General features: G+C 41.0%; 1 protein-coding gene and 1 non-coding gene across 2 annotated transcripts; one reads left to right on the top strand and one right to left on the bottom strand.

Moving 5' to 3' along the window:
• Positions 1-15,030: 15,030 nt before the first annotated feature.
• Positions 15,031-15,169, bottom strand: LOC121243807. Its single transcript, XR_005936292.1, has one exon. It is a non-coding gene; the product is annotated as a small nucleolar RNA Z247 (small nucleolar RNA).
• Positions 15,170-18,129: 2,960 nt separating this feature from the next.
• Positions 18,130-23,079, top strand: LOC121242891 (serine/threonine-protein kinase STN7, chloroplastic). Its single transcript, XM_041140894.1, has 10 exons — positions 18,130-18,639; positions 18,742-18,828; positions 19,168-19,290; positions 19,438-19,536; positions 20,306-20,474; positions 20,572-20,665; positions 21,595-21,688; positions 21,786-21,842; positions 22,210-22,623; positions 22,780-23,079. Exons 1-10 carry the CDS (start codon positions 18,217-18,219, stop codon positions 22,939-22,941), a joined length of 1,722 nt encoding a protein of 573 aa, XP_040996828.1. The 5' UTR covers positions 18,130-18,216; the 3' UTR covers positions 22,942-23,079.
• Positions 23,080-24,545: the final 1,466 nt, after the last annotated feature.

Raw genomic sequence — 24,545 nt, 5'->3', positions numbered from 1 at the left:
CACGGCCGGTACGTATTCACTAGGGATACATGACTCACTCACCCCCCCCCCCTTGTAATGGGCAACAATTTCCTAGCTCCACCACATGCCCAGGAAGCTAGCTCACCACCCTTTGGTGGCCAACAAGGCAAACAGCAAGCACGGAAAGCCAACTCGCCACCCTCGTGGCGAGCAATAAATTCCTTGTGATAGGACAGGCAAACTCTGCCTCACGCCATAGTAGTGCGGTCGAACTCAACCTCCTGCCATAACAGTGCAGTCAAGCATCCCCTTTACCAAAGTCGAGTCCCTAGACTCGCAGTGAACAACGATCCCACTAAGCCCCACCAACGACGAGTCCAGAGACTCACGATGATGAAACAGGCGCACAAGTCAACAGACTCTGTAACCCCCAAACACTAAACCTAAGTCCAAAGACTCGCAGTGATAAAAAGGGCGTGCAGGTCAAAAGACCCCACGACCCTCCAAACACCAAAGAATAGTCCAAAAACTCGTGGTGACGAAAAGGGCGCGCATGTCAAAATACCTCACAACCCCCAAACACCAAAGTCGAGTCAAAGACTAGCGGTGATGAAATGGGCGTGCAGGCCAAAAGACCTTGCGACCCTCAAACACCATGTAACACCCCGTATTTCAGTGTATTTTTACTGAAGGATTATTTTTTATTGTTCAAAAATTTATCCTCTTATTTTAAAATTAGTTGGATTTTTAGTAAGTTTATTTCTATGATTTTAATTTGGTGAAAATTATTTTTATGTGCTTTCTAAATATTTATTTATTATTATGCATTTAAATTGCTTTTAATATTTAAATTAATTACTGTGGGATTTAATTATTTCAATTTGACTTTACCATTACGTTTAAATTATTTTATTTAACTTGTGGTTTTAAAATCGTCTCCGTTGGATCTTTTTGTGACCCAAGTTATGAGGATTGGACCTCATTTCTTTTCCCTCCTTTTTTCTTTCCTTCCTTTTTCTTTTCTTCTTTTCTTTTTTTCCTTATTTCCTCTCCTCTCCCGCGCGACCTCTCTCTCTCCTCTCCTCCGCCCGTTTCCTTCGTCTCCTCCCAGCGCCGCCGTCGCGCCGCCGTGCGCGACACCGCCCAGCCGACCAGCTCCCCCTCCCTCCGGCGACCTCACCTCCCAAACCTCAGCCCCTACCTCGCCGCCGGTAGCCCACACGCCCCCCACGAAGCCGCGGGCCACCTTCACGCCAGCGCCGCCGTGAGCCGGCGGTGGCCCTCACCGCCCAGCCCATTAGCTTCCCCAGCCGCCGGCGACCTCACCCCACCAATCTCACCTCCATCCGTGCCGCCGTTAACCACCAGTAGCTCTTCGAAGCCGCGGCACTCCTTCCGCCGTTGCGCCGCTGTCGCACCACCATTGGCCACCATCTTCCTACCACTTCATCCCCGACCTCTTGGCAACCCATTGGACCCAACCCCACCTCCGATCCGTCACCGGTGAAGCTCCACCAACTACATTTCCGATTTGGGCATTTTGGTCTTCTACCGCCCATTCCGCCGCCACCCACGGCAAACCACCGCCACCATTGGCTTCACCGACCTCCCTAGGCCCTACCCTATCAATCTTGGGTCTTCGTTTGTCCTCGTTGAAAAGTTGGTAATTGTGACCCACGGCCACAGTGTATTTTACACTGTGGTGTTGCTCAGAAATCACCACTTGCAACTTCGAGATCCTCCGGAAATTATTATATTGCACTGTAAGTATTTTCCTTAAAGAACTTTCGTGATTTAAATATATTTTTGCACTAACGCATATTATCTGTGAATTGGGTTGTTTTGCCGGACTGAGTCCGAGGAGTTTCGGGGGTTGGATGGATTGTGGACGGAGTTGTGTTTGTTTGCATTGTGAATTGTGGTTGTTGGTTATGACTTGTTCACGTACATCGCATATTGCATGCATGATCATGTTTGTAAAGAAAACTGGGTTTTCGTGTATTGCATACATGTTTATGTATTTATTGGATTTGGATTTTCATGTGAGTAAAAGGAAAGAGACTGTAGGGATGGTGGTAAGCAGGGATGGTGGTTGTGTCCCGCCTGTGATTCCCGCCTACAGTGCTCTGTTAAGTATTTATTGTGTGTAAAGGAACTGTAGGGATGGTGGTAAGCAGGGATGGTGGTAGAGTCCCGCCTGTGATTCCCGCCTACGGTGCACGCGTTAGGGATGGTGGTAAGCAGGGATGGTGGTTGTGTCCCGCCTGTGATTCCCGCCTACGGTGCACGCGGTAGGGATGGTGGTAAGCAGGGACGGTGGTAGAGTCCCGCCTGCGATTCCCGCCTACAGTGTCCGATAAATGGATTGTTTGTGTGGATCATTTTATGGGAAAATGTGTTACGGATATTTTGGGCCAAAATGGGATTTTTGGCGTGTGTTGGAAATAATCATTTTTCTGGGAAAAAATGGTATTTTGTGGCTAAAGGTATTTTGTTATTTTGTTGGTTGCATTAATGTATTTTTATCCCGAGAGTTGTTTGGTTTATACTTACCTGTGGTACCATTTTATGGTATCGCAGATTTTGATGCAGATGATGATGTCGAGCCTTAGCTTGGCTCCGTTGGAGGAGTGATCTGGGATTGCTCCTGTTTAGTGAGTTATGTGTTTTTATCAGTTTATGTATTCACCTTTTGTATTATATTTGGGATGACTGTATAATTTTTTAAAGATAAATTGTTTTAAATATTTATATTTAAATTCTGGTACTTAGTTGACTATCCGCTGCGTTATTATATTTGTACACTGTTGCATGTACACACACTGGCACTTCGTTGGGATGTGTGACCGTGTTGTCACCATCCTGGCGTCTCGATCCCTGTGTATTTATATAAGGGGGATTGGGGGCGCCACAGGTGGTATCAGAGCAGTTCGGCTCTGGGTAGAACCACATGTCCCATAGGTGTAGTACCAGAAAATTTTAAAATTTTGATTTGAAATTATTTTGTTGGGAGTACATTATTTTTAATTTAATTTATTTATTTTAATTGTACGTTAATTGTTTGTTATTTATCTTATTTTTGTTATTTTAGTTTATTTAGTTATTTTATTATATGGCAGGCAATTTTACTTGTTTCAATTATTTTCTTGTGTACTATTTCATTTGTTTTATTCCTTTTATCTTATGATATTTTATTTTGTTGGTTTTATTTTATTTTATTTTATTTTATGTGATATGGTTGTATTTTAATTTATTTTACTATAATTATATTTTTTAGTTTGTTTTAAACTGATAGTAGGGTTAAGGGTTACGCTATGGCAGGAAAATGGTACGACCAAGAAGGCAAGCTAATGAGCCCGAGGATGAATTACCGAGGGGTGATGGAAATTATGCCATGGCGAGGGCGTTGAATAGGATGACGGAGTTTCTTCAGCAGAATTTTCGTCCACAGCAAGGAGAGCAGTTCAGGGCGATGCAGGCCGGGTGCACCTATGAGCGCTTCTTAGCGCATAGGACCCCTGCTTTTTCTGGTGAAGAGGATCCATTACGGGCTAGAAGGTGGATTCAAGATCTGGAAAGAACGTTGGAAGTCTGTGGATGCACTGAGGCCCAGAGGGTATTATATGGGAGCTATATGCTGCAAGGTGAAGCGGCGAATTGGTGGGAGACCAAGCGGTCACTTTTAGAGATGGAGTTGGGATCCTTGGCTGCTGTGTCTTGGCAGCGTTTTAAGAAAGAATTTGATGATCGATTCTTTCCTGTTTCGGTGAGACGGCAATTGGCTCGGGATTTCAATAATTTGGTTCAAGGAGACATGACTGTCGAGCAGTATGCAAGGAAATTTATGGAGCTTGGGCGGTTTGCTCCTCACCTCATTGCTACGGAAGAGATGCGGGCTGAACGTTTCCAAGAAGGGTTGCGCCCTCAAATCCGCAGGCAGGTCGCATGCTTGGAAATCCAGAACTTTCAGAGGTTGGTCAATGTGGCCTCAATTGCTGAGCGAGAGCGAGGTGCTGTGGTAGATTCCCCTCCGGGTAAGAAGCGACTGAACGTTGATGGTGAAGGGAGCAGCTCCGGGTCGCCACAGAAGTTTGTGCAAAGGATCGGGGCCAGAGCGCAGGCAGCTTCCGGTATACGTATTGGGGGCCGAGCTCCAGTTTGTGGTAGATGTAATAGAGCCCACGAGGGCGAGTGTCGTCAGGGTTGGAACCAGTGCTTTGAGTGTGGTCAGACAGGACACTTTGCTCGTGAGTGCCCTAATTGGACCCAAGGAAATTAGGGTGGTCATCGCGGTGGTAGGACTAATCAGAGGCAACTAGTTCAGGCTCGGGTGTATGCAGTGACTCCTGGTAGTGCTGGCGACGAGATTCCAGGGACTCAGGACGCTGGAGTTACGGCAGGTATGGGTCTAATCTTACCTTTCGTAATGGATGCCATGTGTGGTTTATTCTTGGGTTTTGGAAAGTTATGCAAGTTGTATCCATGCCCGTTGGGTGTTGGAGGTTGTGTGATTTTCTTAAGAGTGTTCTGGTCGTATTTGGTATCCTGCTTTAGAGTGATGATTGGCCCTACAAATTTCGAGGACGAAATTTTATTTTAAGGGGGAGAGGATGTAACACCCCGTATTTCAGTGTATTTTTACTGAAGGATTATTTTTGATTGTTCAAAAATTTATCCTCTTATTTTAAAATTAGTTGGATTTTTAGTAAGTTTATTTCTATGATTTTAATTTGGTGAAAATTATTTTTATGTGCTTTCTAAATATTTATTTATTATTATGCATTTAAATTGCTTTTAATATTTAAATTAATTACTGTGGGATTTAATTATTTCAATTTGACTTTACCATTACGTTTAAATTATTTTATTTAACTTGTGGTTTTAAAATCGTCTCCGTTGGATCTTTTTGTGACCCAAGTTATGAGGATTGGACCTCATTTCTTTTCCCTCCTTTTTTCTTTCCTTCCTTTTTCTTTTATTCTTTTCTTTTTTTCCTTATTTCCTCTCCTCTCCCGCGCGACCTCTCTCTCTCCTCTCCTCCGCCCGTTTCCTTCGTCTCCTCCCAGCGCCGCCGTCGCGCCGCCGTGCGCGACACCGCCCAGCCGACCAGCTCCCCCTCCCTCCGGCGACCTCACCTCCCAAACCTCAGCCCCTACCTCGCCGCCGGTAGCCCACACGCCCCCCACGAAGCCGCGGGCCACCTTCACGCCAGCGCCGCCGTGAGCCGGCGGTGGCCCTCACCGCCCAGCCCATTAGCTTCCCCAGCCGCCGGCGACCTCACCCCACCAATCTCACCTCCATCCGTGCCGCCGTTAACCACCAGTAGCTCTTCGAAGCCGCGGCACTCCTTCCGCCGTTGCGCCGCTGTCGCACCACCATTGGCCACCATCTTCCTACCACTTCATCCCCGACCTCTTGGCAACCCATTGGACCCAACCCCACCTCCGATCCGTCACCGGTGAAGCTCCACCAACTACATTTCCGATTTGGGCATTTTGGTCTTCTACCGCCCATTCCGCCGCCACCCACGGCAAACCACCGCCACCATTGGCTTCACCGACCTCCCTAGGCCCTACCCTATCAATCTTGGGTCTTCGTTTGTCCTCGTTGAAAAGTTGGTAATTGTGACCCACGGCCACAGTGTATTTTACACTGTGGTGTTGCTCAGAAATCACCACTTGCAACTTCGAGATCCTCCGGAAATTATTATATTGCACTGTAAGTATTTTCCTTAAAGAACTTTCGTGATTTAAATATATTTTTGCACTAACGCATATTATCTGTGAATTGGGTTGTTTTGCCGGACTGAGTCCGAGGAGTTTCGGGGGTTGGATGGATTGTGGACGGAGTTGTGTTTGTTTGCATTGTGAATTGTGGTTGTTGGTTATGACTTGTTCACGTACATCGCATATTGCATGCATGATCATGTTTGTAAAGAAAACTGGGTTTTCGTGTATTGCATACATGTTTATGTATTTATTGGATTTGGATTTTCATGTGAGTAAAAGGAAAGAGACTGTAGGGATGGTGGTAAGCAGGGATGGTGGTTGTGTCCCGCCTGTGATTCCCGCCTACAGTGCTCTGTTAAGTATTTATTGTGTGTAAAGGAACTGTAGGGATGGTGGTAAGCAGGGATGGTGGTAGAGTCCCGCCTGTGATTCCCGCCTACGGTGCACGCGTTAGGGATGGTGGTAAGCAGGGATGGTGGTTGTGTCCCGCCTGTGATTCCCGCCTACGGTGCACGCGGTAGGGATGGTGGTAAGCAGGGACGGTGGTAGAGTCCCGCCTGCGATTCCCGCCTACAGTGTCCGATAAATGGATTGTTTGTGTGGATCATTTTATGGGAAAATGTGTTACGGATATTTTGGGCCAAAATGGGATTTTTGGCGTGTGTTGGAAATAATCATTTTTCTGGGAAAAAATGGTATTTTGTGGCTAAAGGTATTTTGTTATTTTGTTGGTTGCATTAATGTATTTTTATCCCGAGAGTTGTTTGGTTTATACTTACCTGTGGTACCATTTTATGATATCGCAGATTTTGATGCAGATGATGATGTAGAGCCTTAGCTTGGCTCCGTTGGAGGAGTGATCTGGGATTGCTCCTGTTTAGTGAGTTATGTGTTTTTATCAGTTTATGTATTCACCTTTTGTATTATATTTGGGATGACTGTATAATTTTTTAAAGATAAATTGTTTTAAATATTTGTATTTAAATTCTGGTACTTAGTTGACTATCCGCTGCGTTATTATATTTGTACACTGTTGCATGTACACACACTGGCACTTCGTTGGGATGTGTGACCGTGTTGTCACCATCCTGGCGTCTCGATCCCTGTGTATTTATATAAGGGGGATTGGGGGCGCCACACACCAAAGTCGAGTCTAAAGACTCATGGTGACAAAAAGGGCGCATAGGTCAAAAGACCCTGTGACCCTCAAAGAGAGCACGCAAATCAAAAGACTCCGCAACTCTAAAAAAGGGACGTGTAAGTCAAAAGACCCTGTGACCCAAAAAAAGGGGCATGCAGGTCAAAAGACCCATCGACCCTCGCACAACGCCTTCTCATGCAAATGCCGAGTGACGATGCTTGCGCCACAACCTTTGCTAGCGGGTTACCTTCGGGAATGAGCCTTTGAGCTCCACAACCGCTTGGCGCGAGTTTTTTTTGGAAACGAGTCGACAGGCTTATCAACAACCTAATGTGGACTTAGGGAGTCAACGGGCTTCTTGACTACTTAAGCGCGGGTTATTATAAACAAACTCTAACATCAACCCTAAAATAGGAGCATCAAACAACGATTTACACCAAAGGGTAGCAAATTCACTACTACCAACAATAGCAAAAAACGATCACGAAAATACACACAAGAAACCAATCATGGAAATATGCACTCTTCGCAGACAATAAACAATATCTCAGGAAAACATCCACACAAATAATTAAACTCAAATCCGAGCTCTGCGCTCGCCCGTGACGTGGTCGAGTACATCTCCCGTCCAAAGTAAAGCTTTGCGCTTGCTACCATCACTGTCGAGTACATCTCTTGTTCAAGCAGAGCTTCAAGCTCACACCTAATGCGGTCAAGTACATCTTTTGCCAAGTAGAGCTCTGTGCTAGCACCTAATACGGTTAAGTACATCTCTCACCTATCTCTCCAAGTTGAGCTCTTCACCACTTAGCACAAACAAACAAAAAATCAGGGACCAATTTTCAAAATTTATTCTGCAAATTATTGATTTGAAGATTGTCAAGGCTTTCTTGTTGAGCAAATCGACCTTAAGAATCGCGGACATTTGTAAGGGTCAAATCAGTAGGCTAAAATCTAGCCTTGAGATAAAACTGAAAAATAAGGTAAGAGATAAGACTAAGAAGAAATAATAAAAAATACTCAGACTCTTAAAAGAAAAGATACTCAGACTCCTAAAAGGAAATAGATTCATATTTCTGAAAGGAAAAGGCTTCACAAGGCAAGTTGGACTGAATCACTCCAAGAAGATAGACCTCTGTATGAGGAGTAGACTCTCAATAGGCTCTCCACACAAGCTCCTTACGTGCAAACTTCGCCACACATATCGACTCCAAAAGATCTTCCTTAAATTTCTTTATTGAAACAAGAGATACGTGAGACCATGAGAGATTGTAAAATTGTCTATTAGAGTGAATTTCACCCCAAACAACCCGTGGACATAGATATTATGATGAACCACGTAAGTCTATATCTCTCTTTATTTATTGTTATACATTTATTTATTATTTATTTCATGGAAGAACGCAAATCACACTGTATCGAAGCCCGAATCACAATCGTGGGCCAGAAATGATTATTTCCTCACTTCCGGTCTGTTGTGTAAATTTACGCATTAACACACATATTGATAAACAGACAAATGATCAGTACTCAGTGAATAACTAGTTATCCAACACCTAGTTAATTCCATTTTCTTTTTCAACTCCTTAAGATGATCTCGGTGCTAAACATCGAGTCCTCCTAATTCAGCTCTTTCATGAAAAGCCAAGTAATTAAAAATTCTATTTTTTAATTTGACAATTATTAATGCATTATATATGCTCACCCAAAATGTGGAAAACAAAAACACTTTTTGCATATAATCGTATGATCATAATCCTCTGCAACTATAAACCTTAATTATTAAATAGATGTAGAAGATGGTAATAGAGATAGTATGTGAAAATGTTTTTTCTCATATATCTGGACGTATACATCTGCATGTTTTATATACATCACTAGTAACAGAAAGCCTTATTTATTGCTATCGACAGGCTTTCATCAAGTATTTAAAATTCAAATATTTGTTTACATGAGATAACTATAAGATTTAAATATCAATCACTTGATCGCAGGATCCCATGTCCTACTCCTACGTGATAGGATCAACTTCAGCAAACGAGTCAGCATCCTTTGAGTCCGGTAAGAGTTGGTTTGAGTCTGGTAAGAGTTGGTCTTCAATACCCCCTCAATAGCAGGGGAAGATCCCAGACCCTGAGATTGAAACTTAGCACCTTAAACCGAGAACCTGCTAGTGATTTGGTGAGGAAGTCAGCAAGTTGGTCTTTACTAGAAATGAGCCAAACAAGCAGTTTGTTGTTTGCGACAAGATCACGCACGAAATGAAAATCTATTTCAATGTGCTTTGTCCGTGCATGAAACATAGGATTGGTACTTAGATAAGTTGCACCAATGTTGTCACACCACAACACAGGTGGACTATCCATACGAAAACCAAGTTCTCGTGTGAGTGATTGCAGCCACTGGATTTCAGCAGCAGCATCGGCAAGTGCTTTGTACTTTGCCTCGGTACTGCTTCAGGCCATCGTATTCTGCTGCTTGCACTGCCAAGAAATTAGATTCTGTCCAAGAAATATGCAGTATGCTCCCACAGATAGTCGATCGTCTCGATCACCTGCCCAGTTGGCATCTGAGAATGCCTGAAACTGAGGTGAAGAAGAACGTGAAATAAAGAGTCCATGCGAAACAGTCTGTTTTAAAAATCTTAGAATTCTCTTCACTGCCTGCTAGTGGGTTATTTTTGGATGATGCATAAATTTGCTGACTCGATGAACTGAATAAGCAATATCTGACCGCGTGAATGATAAATACTGTAATCTTCCAACGATGCTCCTATACATAACTGGATCTTCAAAGTCATTTTGATCATTAATTGAGAGATGAGAGCTAGTGGATATAGGTGTGAGACACGGTTTGCATTTACCCATTTTGGATCGTTGCAGTAGCTCTATAATATATTTTCGTTGGGTTAAGTACATACCTTCAGTGGAGTATAAGGCCTCAACGCCTAGGAAAAAAGATAGATTTCCTAGATCTTTAACGGCGAATTCCTTGTGTAACGCATTAATCACCTTATTGACTAGCTGTGTATCGGATCCCGTAATTATTATGTCATCTACGTAGATGAGAAAGAATATAATCTGAGAATAAGATTGATAGATGAATAACGAGGAATCTGCCTTACTAGCAATGAAACCAAGCTGAAGTAGAGCATCTGCTAGTCTAGAAAACCATTGCCTGGGAGCTTGACGTAGGCCATACAAGGACCGTTTTAGCCGACACAGATAATGAGGATACTAGGGGTGTTGGAAGCCTGGGGGTTGAACCATGAAGACCTCTTCTTGCAGTGAACCGTGTAAAAATGCATTTTGAATGTCGATTTGGCGTAAGCACCAACCTCTGGAAATCGCAATAGAGAGAACAAGCCGGATAGATGTAGGTTTAATTACAAGACTATATGTTTCATGAAAATCAACACCGTGTAGTTGATTGTATCCCTTAGCCACCAGTCACGCTTTATAGTGCTGAACAGCACCGTCGGCTCGCCGTTTGACTTTAAAGATCCATTTACAACCCACTACGTTAGCATGAGGATTTGGAGGAACCAATTCCCACGTTTGATTCTTAAGTAAGGCATCAAACTCTAGATTCATAGCAGCACGCCAATGACTATGTTTTGCTGCTTCTGTGTAGCAGGAAGGTTCATTATTTTCATGTGTGACTGCAGCGAGTAGTTCTCTTGGAAGGGGGTGGACGATGCAGCCATCGGGTATCTACTTAGGCTTCCGAATATTATTTTTAGACCTTATCGTCATGGCATGCGTGTTGGCTGAGCTGACTTGGACTGCACTTGGAGCTGGGCGGTCTATCACCTGAGTCGGGTGGCATGGAATAAGAGGTGATGTGTCTGGTGGTGGCTCATCTTGGGAACGATCCGATGGTAATGGTATTGAACAAATCCTGAGATGCGTTGATGTATTTTGCAAGTTACCTGCAGGTTGCGAAACTGAAGAAAAACCAGGGGGCAGTGTGAATGGATGTTGACAAAGTAACTGTGTTTGACGTGGAAGTGGACTCAACTTTGGTTGGTAGTTCATATGGGAAGGAGTGTTCATAAAAAATAACATGACGGGAGACATAAATTTTTCCAGTTGCGAGATCTAGACACTTGTAACCATGATGATTGAGACTATACCCTATGAAGATACAAGTTTTTGAACGGAAGTCGATTTTGTGTTTATTGAAGGGACGTAAGGCCAACGCGCACATCCGAATACTTTCAGAAATTGATAGTCAAGTTTAGTGCGATAAACAATTTGATGAGGGGATTTATTTTGTAAGATAGGTGTAGGGAGCCTATTTATCAAATAAACGGCTGTAAGAAAGGCATCTTCCCAGAATTGTTGGGGTAGATGTGAATGGGATAGAAGTGATAAACCAACCTCAAAATGTTTCAATCCAATTGTGGCATTGAGTTCCGCAAATTAACCACTCATTTCAAAAACACTGGTGTCCAACATCGTATCGCTTGTCCACATACTTATCAACAAATGGGTGCAATTCAACGACGCCATAAACAAATTGTTGAGGTTGGTTTATCACTTCTATCCCATTCACATCTACCCCAACAATTCTGGGAAGATGCCTTTCTTACAGCTGTTTATTTGATAAATAGGCTCCCTACGCCTATCTTACAAAATAAATCCCCTCATCAAATTGTTTATCGCATTAAACCTGACTATCAATTTCTTAAAGTATTCGGATGTGCGCGTTGGCCTTACTTACGTCCCTTCAATAAACACAAAATCGACTTCCGTTCAAAAACTTGTATCTTCATAGGGTATAGTCTCAATCATCATGGTTACAAGTGTCTAGATCTCGCAACTGGAAAAATTTATGTCTCCCGTCATGTTATTTTTTATGAACACTCCTTCCCATATGGACTACCAACCAATGTTGAGTCCACTTCCACGTCAAACACAGTTACTTTGTCAACATCCATTCACACTGCCCCCTGGTTTATCTTCAGTTTCGCAACCTGCAGGTAACTTGCAAAATACATCAACGCATCTCAGGATTTGTTCAATACCATTACCATCGAATCGTTCCCAAGATGAGCCACCACCAGACACATCACCTCTTATTCCATGCCACCCGACTCAGGTGATAGACCGCTCAGCTCCAAGTGCAGTCCAAGTCAGCTCAGCCAACACGCATGCCATGACGATAAGGTCTAAAAATAAAATTCGGAAGCCTAAGCAGATACCCGATGGCTGCATCGTCCACCCCCTTCCAAGAGAACTACTCGCTGCAGTCACACATGAAAATAATGAACCTTCCTGCTACACAGAAGCAGCAAAACATAGTCATTGGCGTGCTGCTATGAATCTAGAGTTTGATGCCTTACTTAAGAATCAAACGTGGGAATTGGTTCCTCCAAATCCTCATGCTAATGTAGTGGGTATTAAATGGATCTTTAAAGTCAAACGGAGAGCCGACGGTGCTATTCAACACTATAAAGCGCGACTGGTGGCTAAAGGATACAATCAACTACACGGTGTTGATTTTCATGAAACATACAGTCCTGTAATTAAACCTACATCTATCCGGCTTGTTCTCTCTATTGCGATTTCTAGAGGTTGGTGCTTACGCCAAATCGACATTCAAAATGCATTTTTACACGGTTCACTGCAAGAAGAGGTCTTCATGGTTCAACCCCAGGCTTCCAACACCCCCAGTATCCTCATTATATGTGTCGGCTAAAACGGTCCTTGTATGGCCTACGTCAAGCTCCCAGGCAATGGTTTTCTAGACTAGCAGATGCTCTACTTCAGCTTGGTTTCATTGCTAGTAAGGCAGATTCCTCGTTATTCATCTATCAATCTTATTCTCAGATTATATTCTTTCTCATCTACGTAGATGACATAATAATTACGGGATCCGATACACAGCTAGTCAATAAGGTGATTAATACGTTACACAAGGAATTCGCCGTTAAAGATCTAGGAAATCTATCCTTTTTCCTAGGCGTTGAGGCCTTATACTCCACTGAAGGTATGTACTTAACCCAACGAAAATATATTATAGAGCTACTGCAACGATCCAAAATGGATAAATGCAAACCGTGTCTCACACCTATATCCACTAGCTCTCATCTCTCAATTAATGATCAAAATGACTTTGAAGATCCAGTTATGTATAGGAGCATCATTGGAGGATTACAGTATTTATCATTCACACGGCCAGATATTGCTTATTCAGTTCATCGAGTCAGCAAATTTATGCATCATCCAAAAATAACCCACTAGCAGGCAGTGAAGAGAATTCTAAGATTTTTAAAACAGACTGTTTCGCATGGACTCTTTATTTCACGTTCTTCTTCACCTCAGTTTCAGGCATTCTCAGATGCCGACTGGGCAGGTGATCGAGACGATTGACGATCTGTGGGAGCATACTGCATATTTCTTGGACAGAATCTAATTTCTTGGCAGTGCAAGCAGCAGGATACGATGGCCCGAAGCAGTACCGAGGCAGAGTACAAAGCACTTGCCGATGCTGCTGCTGAAATCCAGTGGCTGCAATCACTCACACGAGAACTTGGTTTTCGTATGGATAGTCCACCTGTGTTGTGGTGTGACAACATTGGTGCAACTTATCTAAGTACCAATCCTTTGTTTCATGCACGGACAAAGCACATTGAAATAGATTTTCATTTCGTGCGTGATCTTGTCGCAAACAACAAACTGCTTGTTCGGTTCATTTCTAGTAAAGACCAACTCGCTGACCTCCTCACCAAACCACTAGCAGGTTCTCGGTTTAAGGTGCTAAGTTTCAATCTCAGGATCCGGGATCTTCCCCTGCGATTGAGGGGGGCGTATTGAAGACAAACTCTTACCAGACTCAAACCAACTCTTACTGGACTCAAAGGATGCTGACTCGTTTGCTGAAGTTGTTCCTATCACGTAGGAGTAGGACATGGGATCCTGCAATCAAGTGATTGATATTTAAATCTTATAGTTATCTCATGTAAACAAATATTTGAATTTTAAATACTTGATAAAAGCCTGTCGATAGCAATAAATAAGGCTTTCTATTACTAGTGATGTATATAAAACATGCAGATGTATACGTCCAGATATATGAGAAAAAACATTTTCACATACTAGCTGTTTTTCTGCCGTTCGTGTTCCATACCAGCTATGGCATCAGCGTCTCGGACATGCATCTACTCCTATCGTCAAACAAGCTATGTCTCATCTCACTCTTCCTCCGTCCAATAAAAGCACTCCAGTGTGCTCGGATTGTCAATATGCTAAGAGCTGTTCTCTGCCGTTTCGCTCAGCCTATCAGTCTTCCAAGTTTCCTCTCGACTTAATTTATAGTGATGTATAGGGGCCAGCCTCGGTTCTATCCAACTCTGGTTGTCGATATTATGTTTCCTTTTTAGATGATTGCACAAAATTTTTATGGCTCTTTCTAATAATTTGTTACTAAAATTTCTGCTCGCAAAGATCCTGTTACGCTGGAAGAAGTCTACTCTCTTCTTCTAACTACAGAGTCTCAATTATCTCACAACAATCAACCGCTGCCACCAGCATCGGTCAATGTTGCTACAAGATAGTCACCACCAAATTTCTCTCGTGGACGTGCTAGATATCGAGGCAGGGGGCGCCTTTTTGAAATTCAAAGTAAATATTATTATCTTTACAAAATTGTTGTACTGAAACGAGATTTTTTTGAATTTCAGGAACAAGAAGAACTTGATTTAAGATGAATGGTTTGGCAGAATTAGAGATGGAAGAGGAACCAATTTTGGAAAATGCAACAAACATGCACCATTGCCTACATGAATTTGATCAGTACCATCATAATCTTCACGCCTGAGATTAAGGTCGGCGATGTCGTTGGTGAGGTGATGGATGGCGCCAGTGTCAGGGTGCCAATCAGGTTCAGATTAAGGAGAGTTAGAGGCAACCAATGCCAAAGGATTACGCTGGTCCATAGTAGCAGAGTAAGAAATATCGAACCTGTGAAAACATTTCTTCGCTATGTGGCTCGGCTTACCACATACTTGACAAATAACAGTATCTCGAGTGGATGGACCGCGAGTAGAAGGAGAAAATTGCTGAGAATCCCCACGGAAACCGCTCCCCCTGCCTCGATATCTAGCACGTCCACGAGAGAAATTTGGTGGTGACTATCTTGTAGCAACATTGACCGATGCTGGTGGCAGCGGTTGATTGTTGTGAGATAATAGGGACTCTGTAGTTAAAAGAAGAGAGTAGACTTCTTCCAGCGTAACAGGATCTTTGCGAGCAGAAATTGTTGTAACAAAAGGATCATAATCATGACCGAGACCAGCAAGGAGGTAGGTGACGATTTCATCACAGCTAAGCGAGTGCCCAGTGATGGCCAGTTCATCAGTGTATCTTTTAATTTGCATAAATAATCACTAGTAGAGAGAGCACATTTACTGGCATTAGCTAGATCAGTGTGTAACTAAATGATACAGGCCCGTGACTGAGAAGAGAATGAGGTTTCAAGTGCTTTCCAGACTGTAGCAGAGGTTGTGTGGGAAACAATTTGAACTAGGATGGTTTCAGTAATTGTAGAGAAAAGAACAACAAGAACAATGGCGTCTTGCCTTAGCCAGTGATCATAAAGAGGGTTGGAGATAAACAAAGTGGCATTGGAGTCAGGGTTGGTAACAGCAATGTCCTTAGAAGGGATTATAGTGGTGCCATCAAGATAACCGTAGAGACCTTGGCCACGGAAGAAAGGGATGAGTTGAGCTTTCCAGACATGGTAATTATCACATGAGAGTTTGATGACATTAATGGTTGGAGGGGTTATAAGAGAGGGAGGAGCATAGTTAGAGTGGTTTGACATAATTGATGAAGGAGAGGACATAGAAGGACGTAGGTCAAATGGCTATTCTGATACCATGTAGAAGACAGTAATAGAGATAGTATGTGAAAATGTTTTTTCTCATATATCTGGACGTATACATCTGCATGTTTTATATACATCACTAGTAACAGAAAGCCTTAATTATTGCTATCGACAGGCTTTCATCAAGTATTTAAAATTCAAATATTTGTTTACAAGAGATAACTATAAGATTTAAATATCAATCACTTGATCGCAGGATCCCATGTCCTACTCCTACGTGATAGGAACAACTTTAGCAAACGAGTCAGCATCCTTTGAGTCCGGTAAGAGTTGGTTTGAGTCTGGTAAGAGTTGGTCTTCAATAATAGATCAGTCATCTTTCTCAACATATAGTGTATTGATTCATATAAGGTTTATATGATTTAAAATTAATGGGTAATCTACCGCGCGTTAGTTATAATTAGTTTAATTTCCAAAGGATTTCGAGACCATTTAATTTGATTTTTGAATTTGTTAGAGTTGCTTTTCTAATTTAGCGAACAATTAAGCTGAATATATAGCAAAACCAGATCGATCATCATGTAGGTAGGGTGATCATATACAAAGCTAATTAAGCTAATTAAATATACATATATTTAAGGTAAGGTTTATATAAATAAAATTAGAAATTAAACTATTAAAATAAAAACTAGAATACTCACTTTTTGAGGAGGGTGCTATATATAAGTTTCTTATTTTTTATTTTAATTTGTACAATAAGCTTTCCCTTACTGACATAGAATGTATGCATCTTTCTTCATGCACGTGGAAAACAACATTTCTGCATGCTAAAGAATCACTGTGCAAACACTTATAGCTAGAAATTAGAGACCTATATATAATTGTGGTAATGATCATCATCATCATCTATTTTTTTTTTCTCGAAAAACTTTATCCCTCTTTTAATATTATTGTTTAATTTGCCATGAAATTATAATTTGTATGAACAAAAGTAAGTACGAACTGAATCTCTACTGTTTTCTATCTGTTCACCTAAACATGATTATAATTATATATCCATGTCATGTCATATATATATATATATATATATATATATATATATATATATATATATATATAGAATGCTCTGGTCTGCAAAGTCAAGCCTTCGATATTCTTTTCTTTTTTTGATGGAAGCCTTCGATATTCAATGTAGGGGAGATATGGCGGCACGATCTGATGCCATGATTTCGGGCTGCACCATGTGTTATTTTATGATCGATGATATCATTGCCTTAGATAGGGAGAAATTCTGAATGGATCCACATTATCATATAGAAAAAAACTTTAAACCGGTCAATCTATTCTTCTCCAAATAATAGCCCTCTAATAAAAAAATATCACGTAAGGGTTTCATTTTATAAACACCATAACCGTACCACAGACTAATATTACGGGAATAAAATGAAATCTGAAATCCTTCTCCCCCCTTTCTCCAGGCGATATCCCTCTCGGCCCCCTGGCCAACACCCCCCACTCCCTCACCCTCCTCCCCCCACCCCCTCTTGCATCGGCGTCGAGCCCTCCCCTCACCCTTCACCTGCGGACCCTCCCTCACAAGCGAACCCCCTGCGGCCCTCCTCCACCCACCTCTTGCAACCAAGCCCTCCCCTCGCCATTGGCGTTGTCCGACTCCTACCCTCACACCAACATTGACCCTTCACCTCTCTCGACGAAACCTACAACCTCTTAGTCGAGACGCGATTGAAGTCGTCACACTCTTAATCAACGACCAACCACTAGTCATGAAAGTCAATGGTGATGTTATTTCTTATGAATTGGATTTGTGATTATTTGATGCATCTTTGGGTCTGTTATCTGAGTTGATTTGTAATTGGATTTGTGATTATCTGAAATGAGATGTTTGAAATGGTTCTGTGATTATGTTTGGGTATGGTGACAATGGACACTGCTGAGGTAAACACACTGTTATGGACGACGGTGAAACTTGACTGTCCTTGACGACGGTGAAACTTGGCTGTTATGGACGACGGTGAATGTGAATGTTGAGTGACAGATGATGAAGAAAGACAATGTAATTATTGGGTGCTTTGGTTTTATGTTCTTTAGTATTGACTTTCTAACGTGGCACCCTTTTATTGGAAGCTGCTAAACGCCCAAAACCAACCGGACCTTTTGGAACTCTACCTTACAACCTCAAACATACATTTGGATCAACTCAAATGAACAAACAAAAACGAGAATTTCGAACACACCACACACGACCCAACTTGACTAGATATTGCAAAATCCAAAGCCCGGCCCAACATCCTAATATCAACGTGTCATTTGTGGCCTCTACGCCTCATCAATCCAATCGAACCCTTTCCCTCCACAAAAAAAAATAAAATAAAATAAAAAATAAAGATAAAAAAAAAAAAAGAAAATACCTGAAATAACTGTCGCTGTATGTCAGACTAGTGGTCTACATTCGATGCAGTCTCAATGTGAGATAATAGCCTCTTCGACTTCTTACCTCTTTCCCACATACTCTAAGCCCCTGTCCGTACGTTCATGGCCACTGTTGCAGCAGGAGTGGGTATAGGAGTGAGTAAGCTCCACCTTCATAGTTGTACAAAACCAACATCCCTATTTCTCGGTAAGAAACTCGGAGTCAAACCGAGTGCAAGAATCAACGTCTCAAACCGCAAACAGTTCCTTGTATCTGCGTCACAAGGAGAACTGATCATCGATGCCGTTCGTGACCTCTTTGTGGCCGTGGGAGTGGGTCTGCCCTGCACTGTCATGGAGTGCGGCGATATGATTTACAGAAGCACTCTTCCTAAGTCGAATGGCTTGACGGTTACGATCCCTGGTGCGATTCTGGCCCTGGGCGCTCTGTCTTACCTCTGGGCCACTCCTGGTGTCGCCCCTGGGTTCTTTGACATGTTTATTCTTGCTTTTGTTGAGAGGTTCCTCAGACCCACTTACCGGAAGGTATCTGTCAATTTTAGCTTTAGCTGGTTTTGCGTCTTGGATCAGAATTCGGCTAATTGTATGATATGTGCTTAGTTACTTGGTTTTGGATTTGTGTGACAGGATGATTTTGTTCTGGGGAAGAAGTTGGGAGAAGGGGCCTTTGGAGTGGTTTATAGGGCTTCATTGGCTAAGAAGCCCTCATCCAAGGTATTCTGTGTTTGATGTAATCCTCTGTCAAAACTTTTGTTTTAACTTTTTTTTACTTTAGCCCTTATTTTTTTTCACTACACAGATAAATTCAAGTCCAAAAGTAATTGAATTCTGCTGTTATTAATCACTTAGTGCGAATCATGATTGAGTGTGTAATCATGACCCCATCAGAAATTTGTTTCAACTTCTTTGCTTAAGCAACAATAAGACGTTAATGTGTTTGACATTCTCTTATGAGGGGACACTTGAACTTGAAATTTCATGGAACTGAATGCAGAATGTATATTAAGGGCTTTTATTTGTCAATTTAAGGAAGACTTTTTTTCCCCTAAGCAGAAGGAAGGTGACTTGGTCTTGAAAAAAGCTACCGAATATGGTGCAGTGGAAATTTGGATGAATGAGCGTGTTCGAAGAGCTTGCGCAAATAGCTGTGCTGATTTTGTATACGGATTTCTTGAGGTGTTGCTCTATTATGACTACTACTACCACCATATGAATTAAGGGTACCATTATCTTAGAAAATAAAAGATACACCTTCGAAGCTCAATACTGCAGAAGCTGTTTTTGTTTAATCTTGTTATTCCTGTTGTCTTGAAATTGTTCCAGACTTCTTCAAAGAAAGGAGGTGAGTATTGGCTTATATGGCGGTTTGAAGGGGAGGCCACACTTTCAGATTTGATGCAAAGTAAAGAGTTCCCTTATAATGTTGGTACTTTCTCTCATCAGCCATTTCATATTTGTATATGATGCCTTTATATTACACCCACTGTGCTAAGTTCAAGAATTTACTCTCTCATCAGACAAAGCCAAATGCTGGGGTATTTATGTCACCTGTTAAAAGCTTTTATGCAGAACAGAAAATGTGAAAAAGCTAGACCTTATTCTAGCTAGATGTAAACCCTTCAAGAGACTCCTTGAACCCATTAGGAAATTTTTATTGATAAGGCTTTAGTAAGTTCCATTTTGCACGTGAGAGACCGGTATGTGGGAGACCAGTGTAAAGGCTCCACAAAACTTGGTTTCAAAGTGAAAATATTCCTGATTAGACCCTAACTTATATGCTTTGATTCAACTAGGAAAGCCTAAAAACAATGAAAGACGTAATGTATAAAATATAAAAATCTGGAACTTACATATACATATCATAACTTAGCAAAAGATTAGAACTAACTGTCCCCCATCAGTAATATACTAGAAAATCAATTTAAGTCTGCAATTAGTGAGCAACAAACATTTACAATTCTTCTTTCGTTTCCATGGAATTACAACTTGATGGTTTGATGGTCCATATATATATATATATATATATATATATGTTCTTACATATCAATTCCTGAAAGCTTTTACTTAATGCGTCATGTGACCAAGATTAAGTAGTTTCTGAGTTTAATGCCTTCAGAAATTCTTGTAGATTGTTTCTGTCCATTTTAGATTTCCAATTCCCGTGTTTGTGATGGTTACATAAAAATGTCAGGTAGAAACTATGATTCTTGGAGAGGTCCAGGACATGCGTAAGGGTATAGAAAGGGAGAATAGAATCATACAAACAATCATGAGACAGCTCTTATTTGCATTGGATGGACTTCACTCGACTGGGATTGTGCATAGGGATATTAAGCCACAGAATGTTATTTTTTCTGAAGGTAATAGTTGCGTGCATTATTTTGCAGTCAACAAAAGGTTGGAAAGATTTCAGAGATAACATGTTCAATTTGGATGTTAACATTGCAACTTTAATAGGTTCTCGTACATTCAAAATAATTGATCTAGGAGCTGCAGCTGATTTGCGAGTGGGCATCAATTATATTCCAAAGGAGTTTCTTCTAGATCCAAGGTATCTTTGTTTCTGTCAATAAGCTACACATGTTACTTGTTTTATCTACCATGAAGTTTCCATGAACTTTACACTAGAAGTTGGTTGTTGATAGTGCGTTTGATTCTGTGAGTGGAATGCGTTAAGCTCAAGGACAGAAACATGCACATCATTTCACAAAGAAACTGGTATTGATTTGTAGCAATTTACATTTAATTGACATTTTCATAGGAGCTAAGAACTTCACAAGGTGAACACAACCTTATATTGACTCGAAATTCGTTGACTACTGGAATATTGGACCGACTTATTGTGTTCAATTATCTAAAATTGAGTTTGTTATCTTGTTCAACTAAAATGAAGGTGCCTATTAATCAAAAAGCAGTTTTATTTATTTGATATTTTTTCCCTATAGTTTTTAGATTTGGGGTGGGGAGAGGGGGAGGGGGGGCGTACCATAAAAAGGGGGTCATTTTTTGTTGTATATTGCACTTTGGAAACATTTTCAACAAGTATTCAAAGACATACAGGAAATAGGTAACATATTAAAATTAAATTCCCTTATATTATCATAGAGGCATGAAGATGAACAGATTGACTCAGTTAATTTATTTTTAAAACGTGATCAAATTATTCAAGCCCTATGGGAAACACAAAATTGTAACAGTGGCTTATTCTATACGAATGGATGTCCAAATCCCTGATAATATGGGGATAAAATATTTCCAACTCTGTTTGCCGGCGAGGGCCAGACCACTAGTATGAAAATTATTAGATGTTGGTAGAGTTGAGCAGCTTGAAAAGTATGTGAAAAATATGTGGCATGCTTGAAAAACTTAAAAACTCAGTCCAGAAATATTTGCTTTGGTTTCTTTTTATTTTTTGGTGTCTTTTTATTTTACTTCTTATTTAAAGTTAGCGAAAAAGTTTTTTGGTTCTTTCATTTTCAGATATGCTGCGCCGGAGCAATACATCATGAGCACACAAACTCCATCTGCACCTTCAGCTCCAGTGGCAACTGCACTTTCCCCAGTCCTATGGCAGGTGCATACTAACTCTCAACGTCTCCAAAGTTATGTGTCATTTTGCTAGCTTTCTTTCTGAACTGTTTTTATCGTTCTGATTATATGTCCTTGAACAGATGAATTTGCCTGATAGATTTGATATCTACAGTGCTGGTCTGATGTTCCTCCAAATGGTGAGTAAACAATACTGCTGAGTATCCCTGGATTTGACTTGATACATAATAGATTGCATGAGCTGTACCATCAGCTGGCCCAGTTTAGTGGCCCATGGTGAATAATAAATGGTTTGTGAAAATGAGTAGCAGGGCCTTGCCCAATTGTGGCTTGTGACACTAGTGAATAACAGGCCATAGAGAGTGTTTTAAGGTTGCCTTCACCTTACACATCTAAAGGTAGCAGAATGCTTGTTCAATATTTTTCAAAGTTAGATATCCATATATGGCATCTATCAACAATAACATTGTGACTAATTTCATCTACAAATATCATCATGCAGAGATTTTTAGCTATGTCTGCTCTTTAACAGTTTTCATCTTGTAGGCATTCCCAGCATTACGCTCTGACAGTGGCCTCATACAATTCAATCGTCAGTTAAAGAGATGTGACTATGATTTGGTTGGATGGAGAAAAAGTGTAGGGCCTCGTGCTAACTCCGAACTGCGAAGGGGATTCGAGTTGTTGGATTTAGATGGTGGGATAGGATGGGAACTTGTGACTTCAATGGTCAGATACAAAGCACGACAAAGAACCAGTGCAAAAGCTGCTTTAGCTCATCCCTACTTTGATAGGGAAGGGCTATTGGCTTTGTCCTTCATGCAGAAGCTGAGATTGCAATTCTTTCGTACAACACAACAAGACTATGGTGAAGCTGCCAAGTGGGTAATCGGGCTCATGGCAAAATCAGGGACGAAGCAGGATGGTGGCTTCACAGAAGCTCAGCTTCAAGAGCTCAGAGTCTGTACTCAAATTATATTGCTAGTAGAATTTACACAAATTATCATCCACAGTACACTCATTTTACAGAAAACTCAAAAAATATTACACCTGTCGACACTATTCAAGACATAATTAAGATATACGGTATAAGGCTAACATTATTCTATTATGCAGGAAATTAAGCCCAGGAAGAAGGCAAGTCCACAAAGGAATGCTCTTGCATCAGCTCTTCGGCTCCAGAGGAAGATTATTAGAACATTGAATGAGAGCATGGATGAGCTTAACCAACGTAGGAAGAGCCTGTGGTGGAGCAGATGGATCCCCAGGGAGGAATGAAGTCTGCAAATATATATAGTATTTTTTTCCTTCTTTTGTACATCCGTACCGAATATCTTGTGGAATAGAGCAATATTTTACAATGAAAGAAATTAAATGGAATCTAATGAAAACATGTCTGGAATCTTTTGAACTCAAGTCTATTCACCTGCTCCATGGATCATAATTCTGCTGAACGTCATTCAATGCACTACTGAAATTGAAAAGAAGCATCAAGCATGCTTGTCTTTTACATTAGTCGAGAAAAAATTCACACGAAACTTGTGCCAGATGCCTTGAGTTTCCAATGGCCAGCTTTGGAGAATAACTTAACTTTTCAAATTCACATTTGGAAACTTTATTTTTTCTCCCAAGAATTGAATCATACTCTTTGCATTCAAAAACAGGAAAGTGTCCTTGATTATACATGTGAAGGAGAATAGAGGCTGTCTTCATCATTGAGAAGTGGCATTATTTTAATATTGACATTAGTCCTTTTTTTAACATTCTGATGAGCAAATTCCGACATTTCCCAACACGTTCAGTTGTGACTACTTCAAACCTTGGAATGATCATGTCAATTTCATTTCATTTTTCTCCATACAACCTGCAACTAAAGATCAGGGAATCATCATTGCCAGCACATGAGGATCGATCATAATGCATGTAAAAATTGTTCATACGTTGATAACAATTAAAAATTTCTTAAAAAAAAAAAAGATGGTGCAACTTGCATGGACGGAAAAATATCAGAAAGGCAATTGAATTTCGATTCAGATACGAAAATCTTTTATAATCTCATAACCAGCAATGCCATTGCTGGCTATACAGTCATTTTTTTTCTTTCTTTTTGGATAAGTGCTAGTTATATAGTCAACGAGCAGAGACATCTATATATATATATATATATATATATATATATATATATATATATATATGTGTGTGTGTGTGTGCGCGCGCTTGTCGGGCTAATTAACAAATTGTTCTTGCAGTTATGAAGCTGTAATTAACTCATCATCCCATGTTGCGGTTTATACAAGAAGATTCCCGTTAAGGAAGGTTAGCTGTTACTAATATATGTTCACTCGTACAGTGATGAAGCTGTAATTAATCTGCTCATAATCCTATGTATGAACGACGCGTTGCGGATTATATAAGATTCCTGGTCAGTAAAGGTTGTCAAAGAGGCAAAGCTAATACGTGAGGAGGAAGAGGAGGAAGTGGTGGAAGCAGCATGAGTAAGCACAGCATGTGGGAAACGAAGTTCCCATGTAAACAAAAGCCAACAGCAAGCATGGTGGAGAAGTTAATAAACTAATTGATTCAAAGCTTCCTGATAACATAAAAATAACAATTTGTTTGCATTGAGTCTCTCACAGGCAATGGCATTGTAAACCACAAGACCTTCACGTGCAACTCTGACCTCCTTGTCCAGTACAACCAGACCATTTTTTTAAAGTATAAACAGTACAATAACCCAGCATTAGACACTCCAAACTAAACCTGGGGACACGTTCATTAAAGGGGCATTTCTTAGATTAATTTTATCACCCTTTGTCTCTAATCTAGTTGAGTTCCCAAAGCTTTGGGTGTCTCGCACTCTATTACACATATATCATTGTCTG

This window comes from Juglans microcarpa x Juglans regia, chromosome 8D, assembly GCF_004785595.1.
Source record: "Juglans microcarpa x Juglans regia isolate MS1-56 chromosome 8D, Jm3101_v1.0, whole genome shotgun sequence".
NCBI lineage: Eukaryota > Viridiplantae > Streptophyta > Magnoliopsida > Fagales > Juglandaceae > Juglans > Juglans microcarpa x Juglans regia.
Note: the sequence above shows the minus strand (reverse complement) of the source record. Positions and strands in the feature narration are given on the sequence as shown.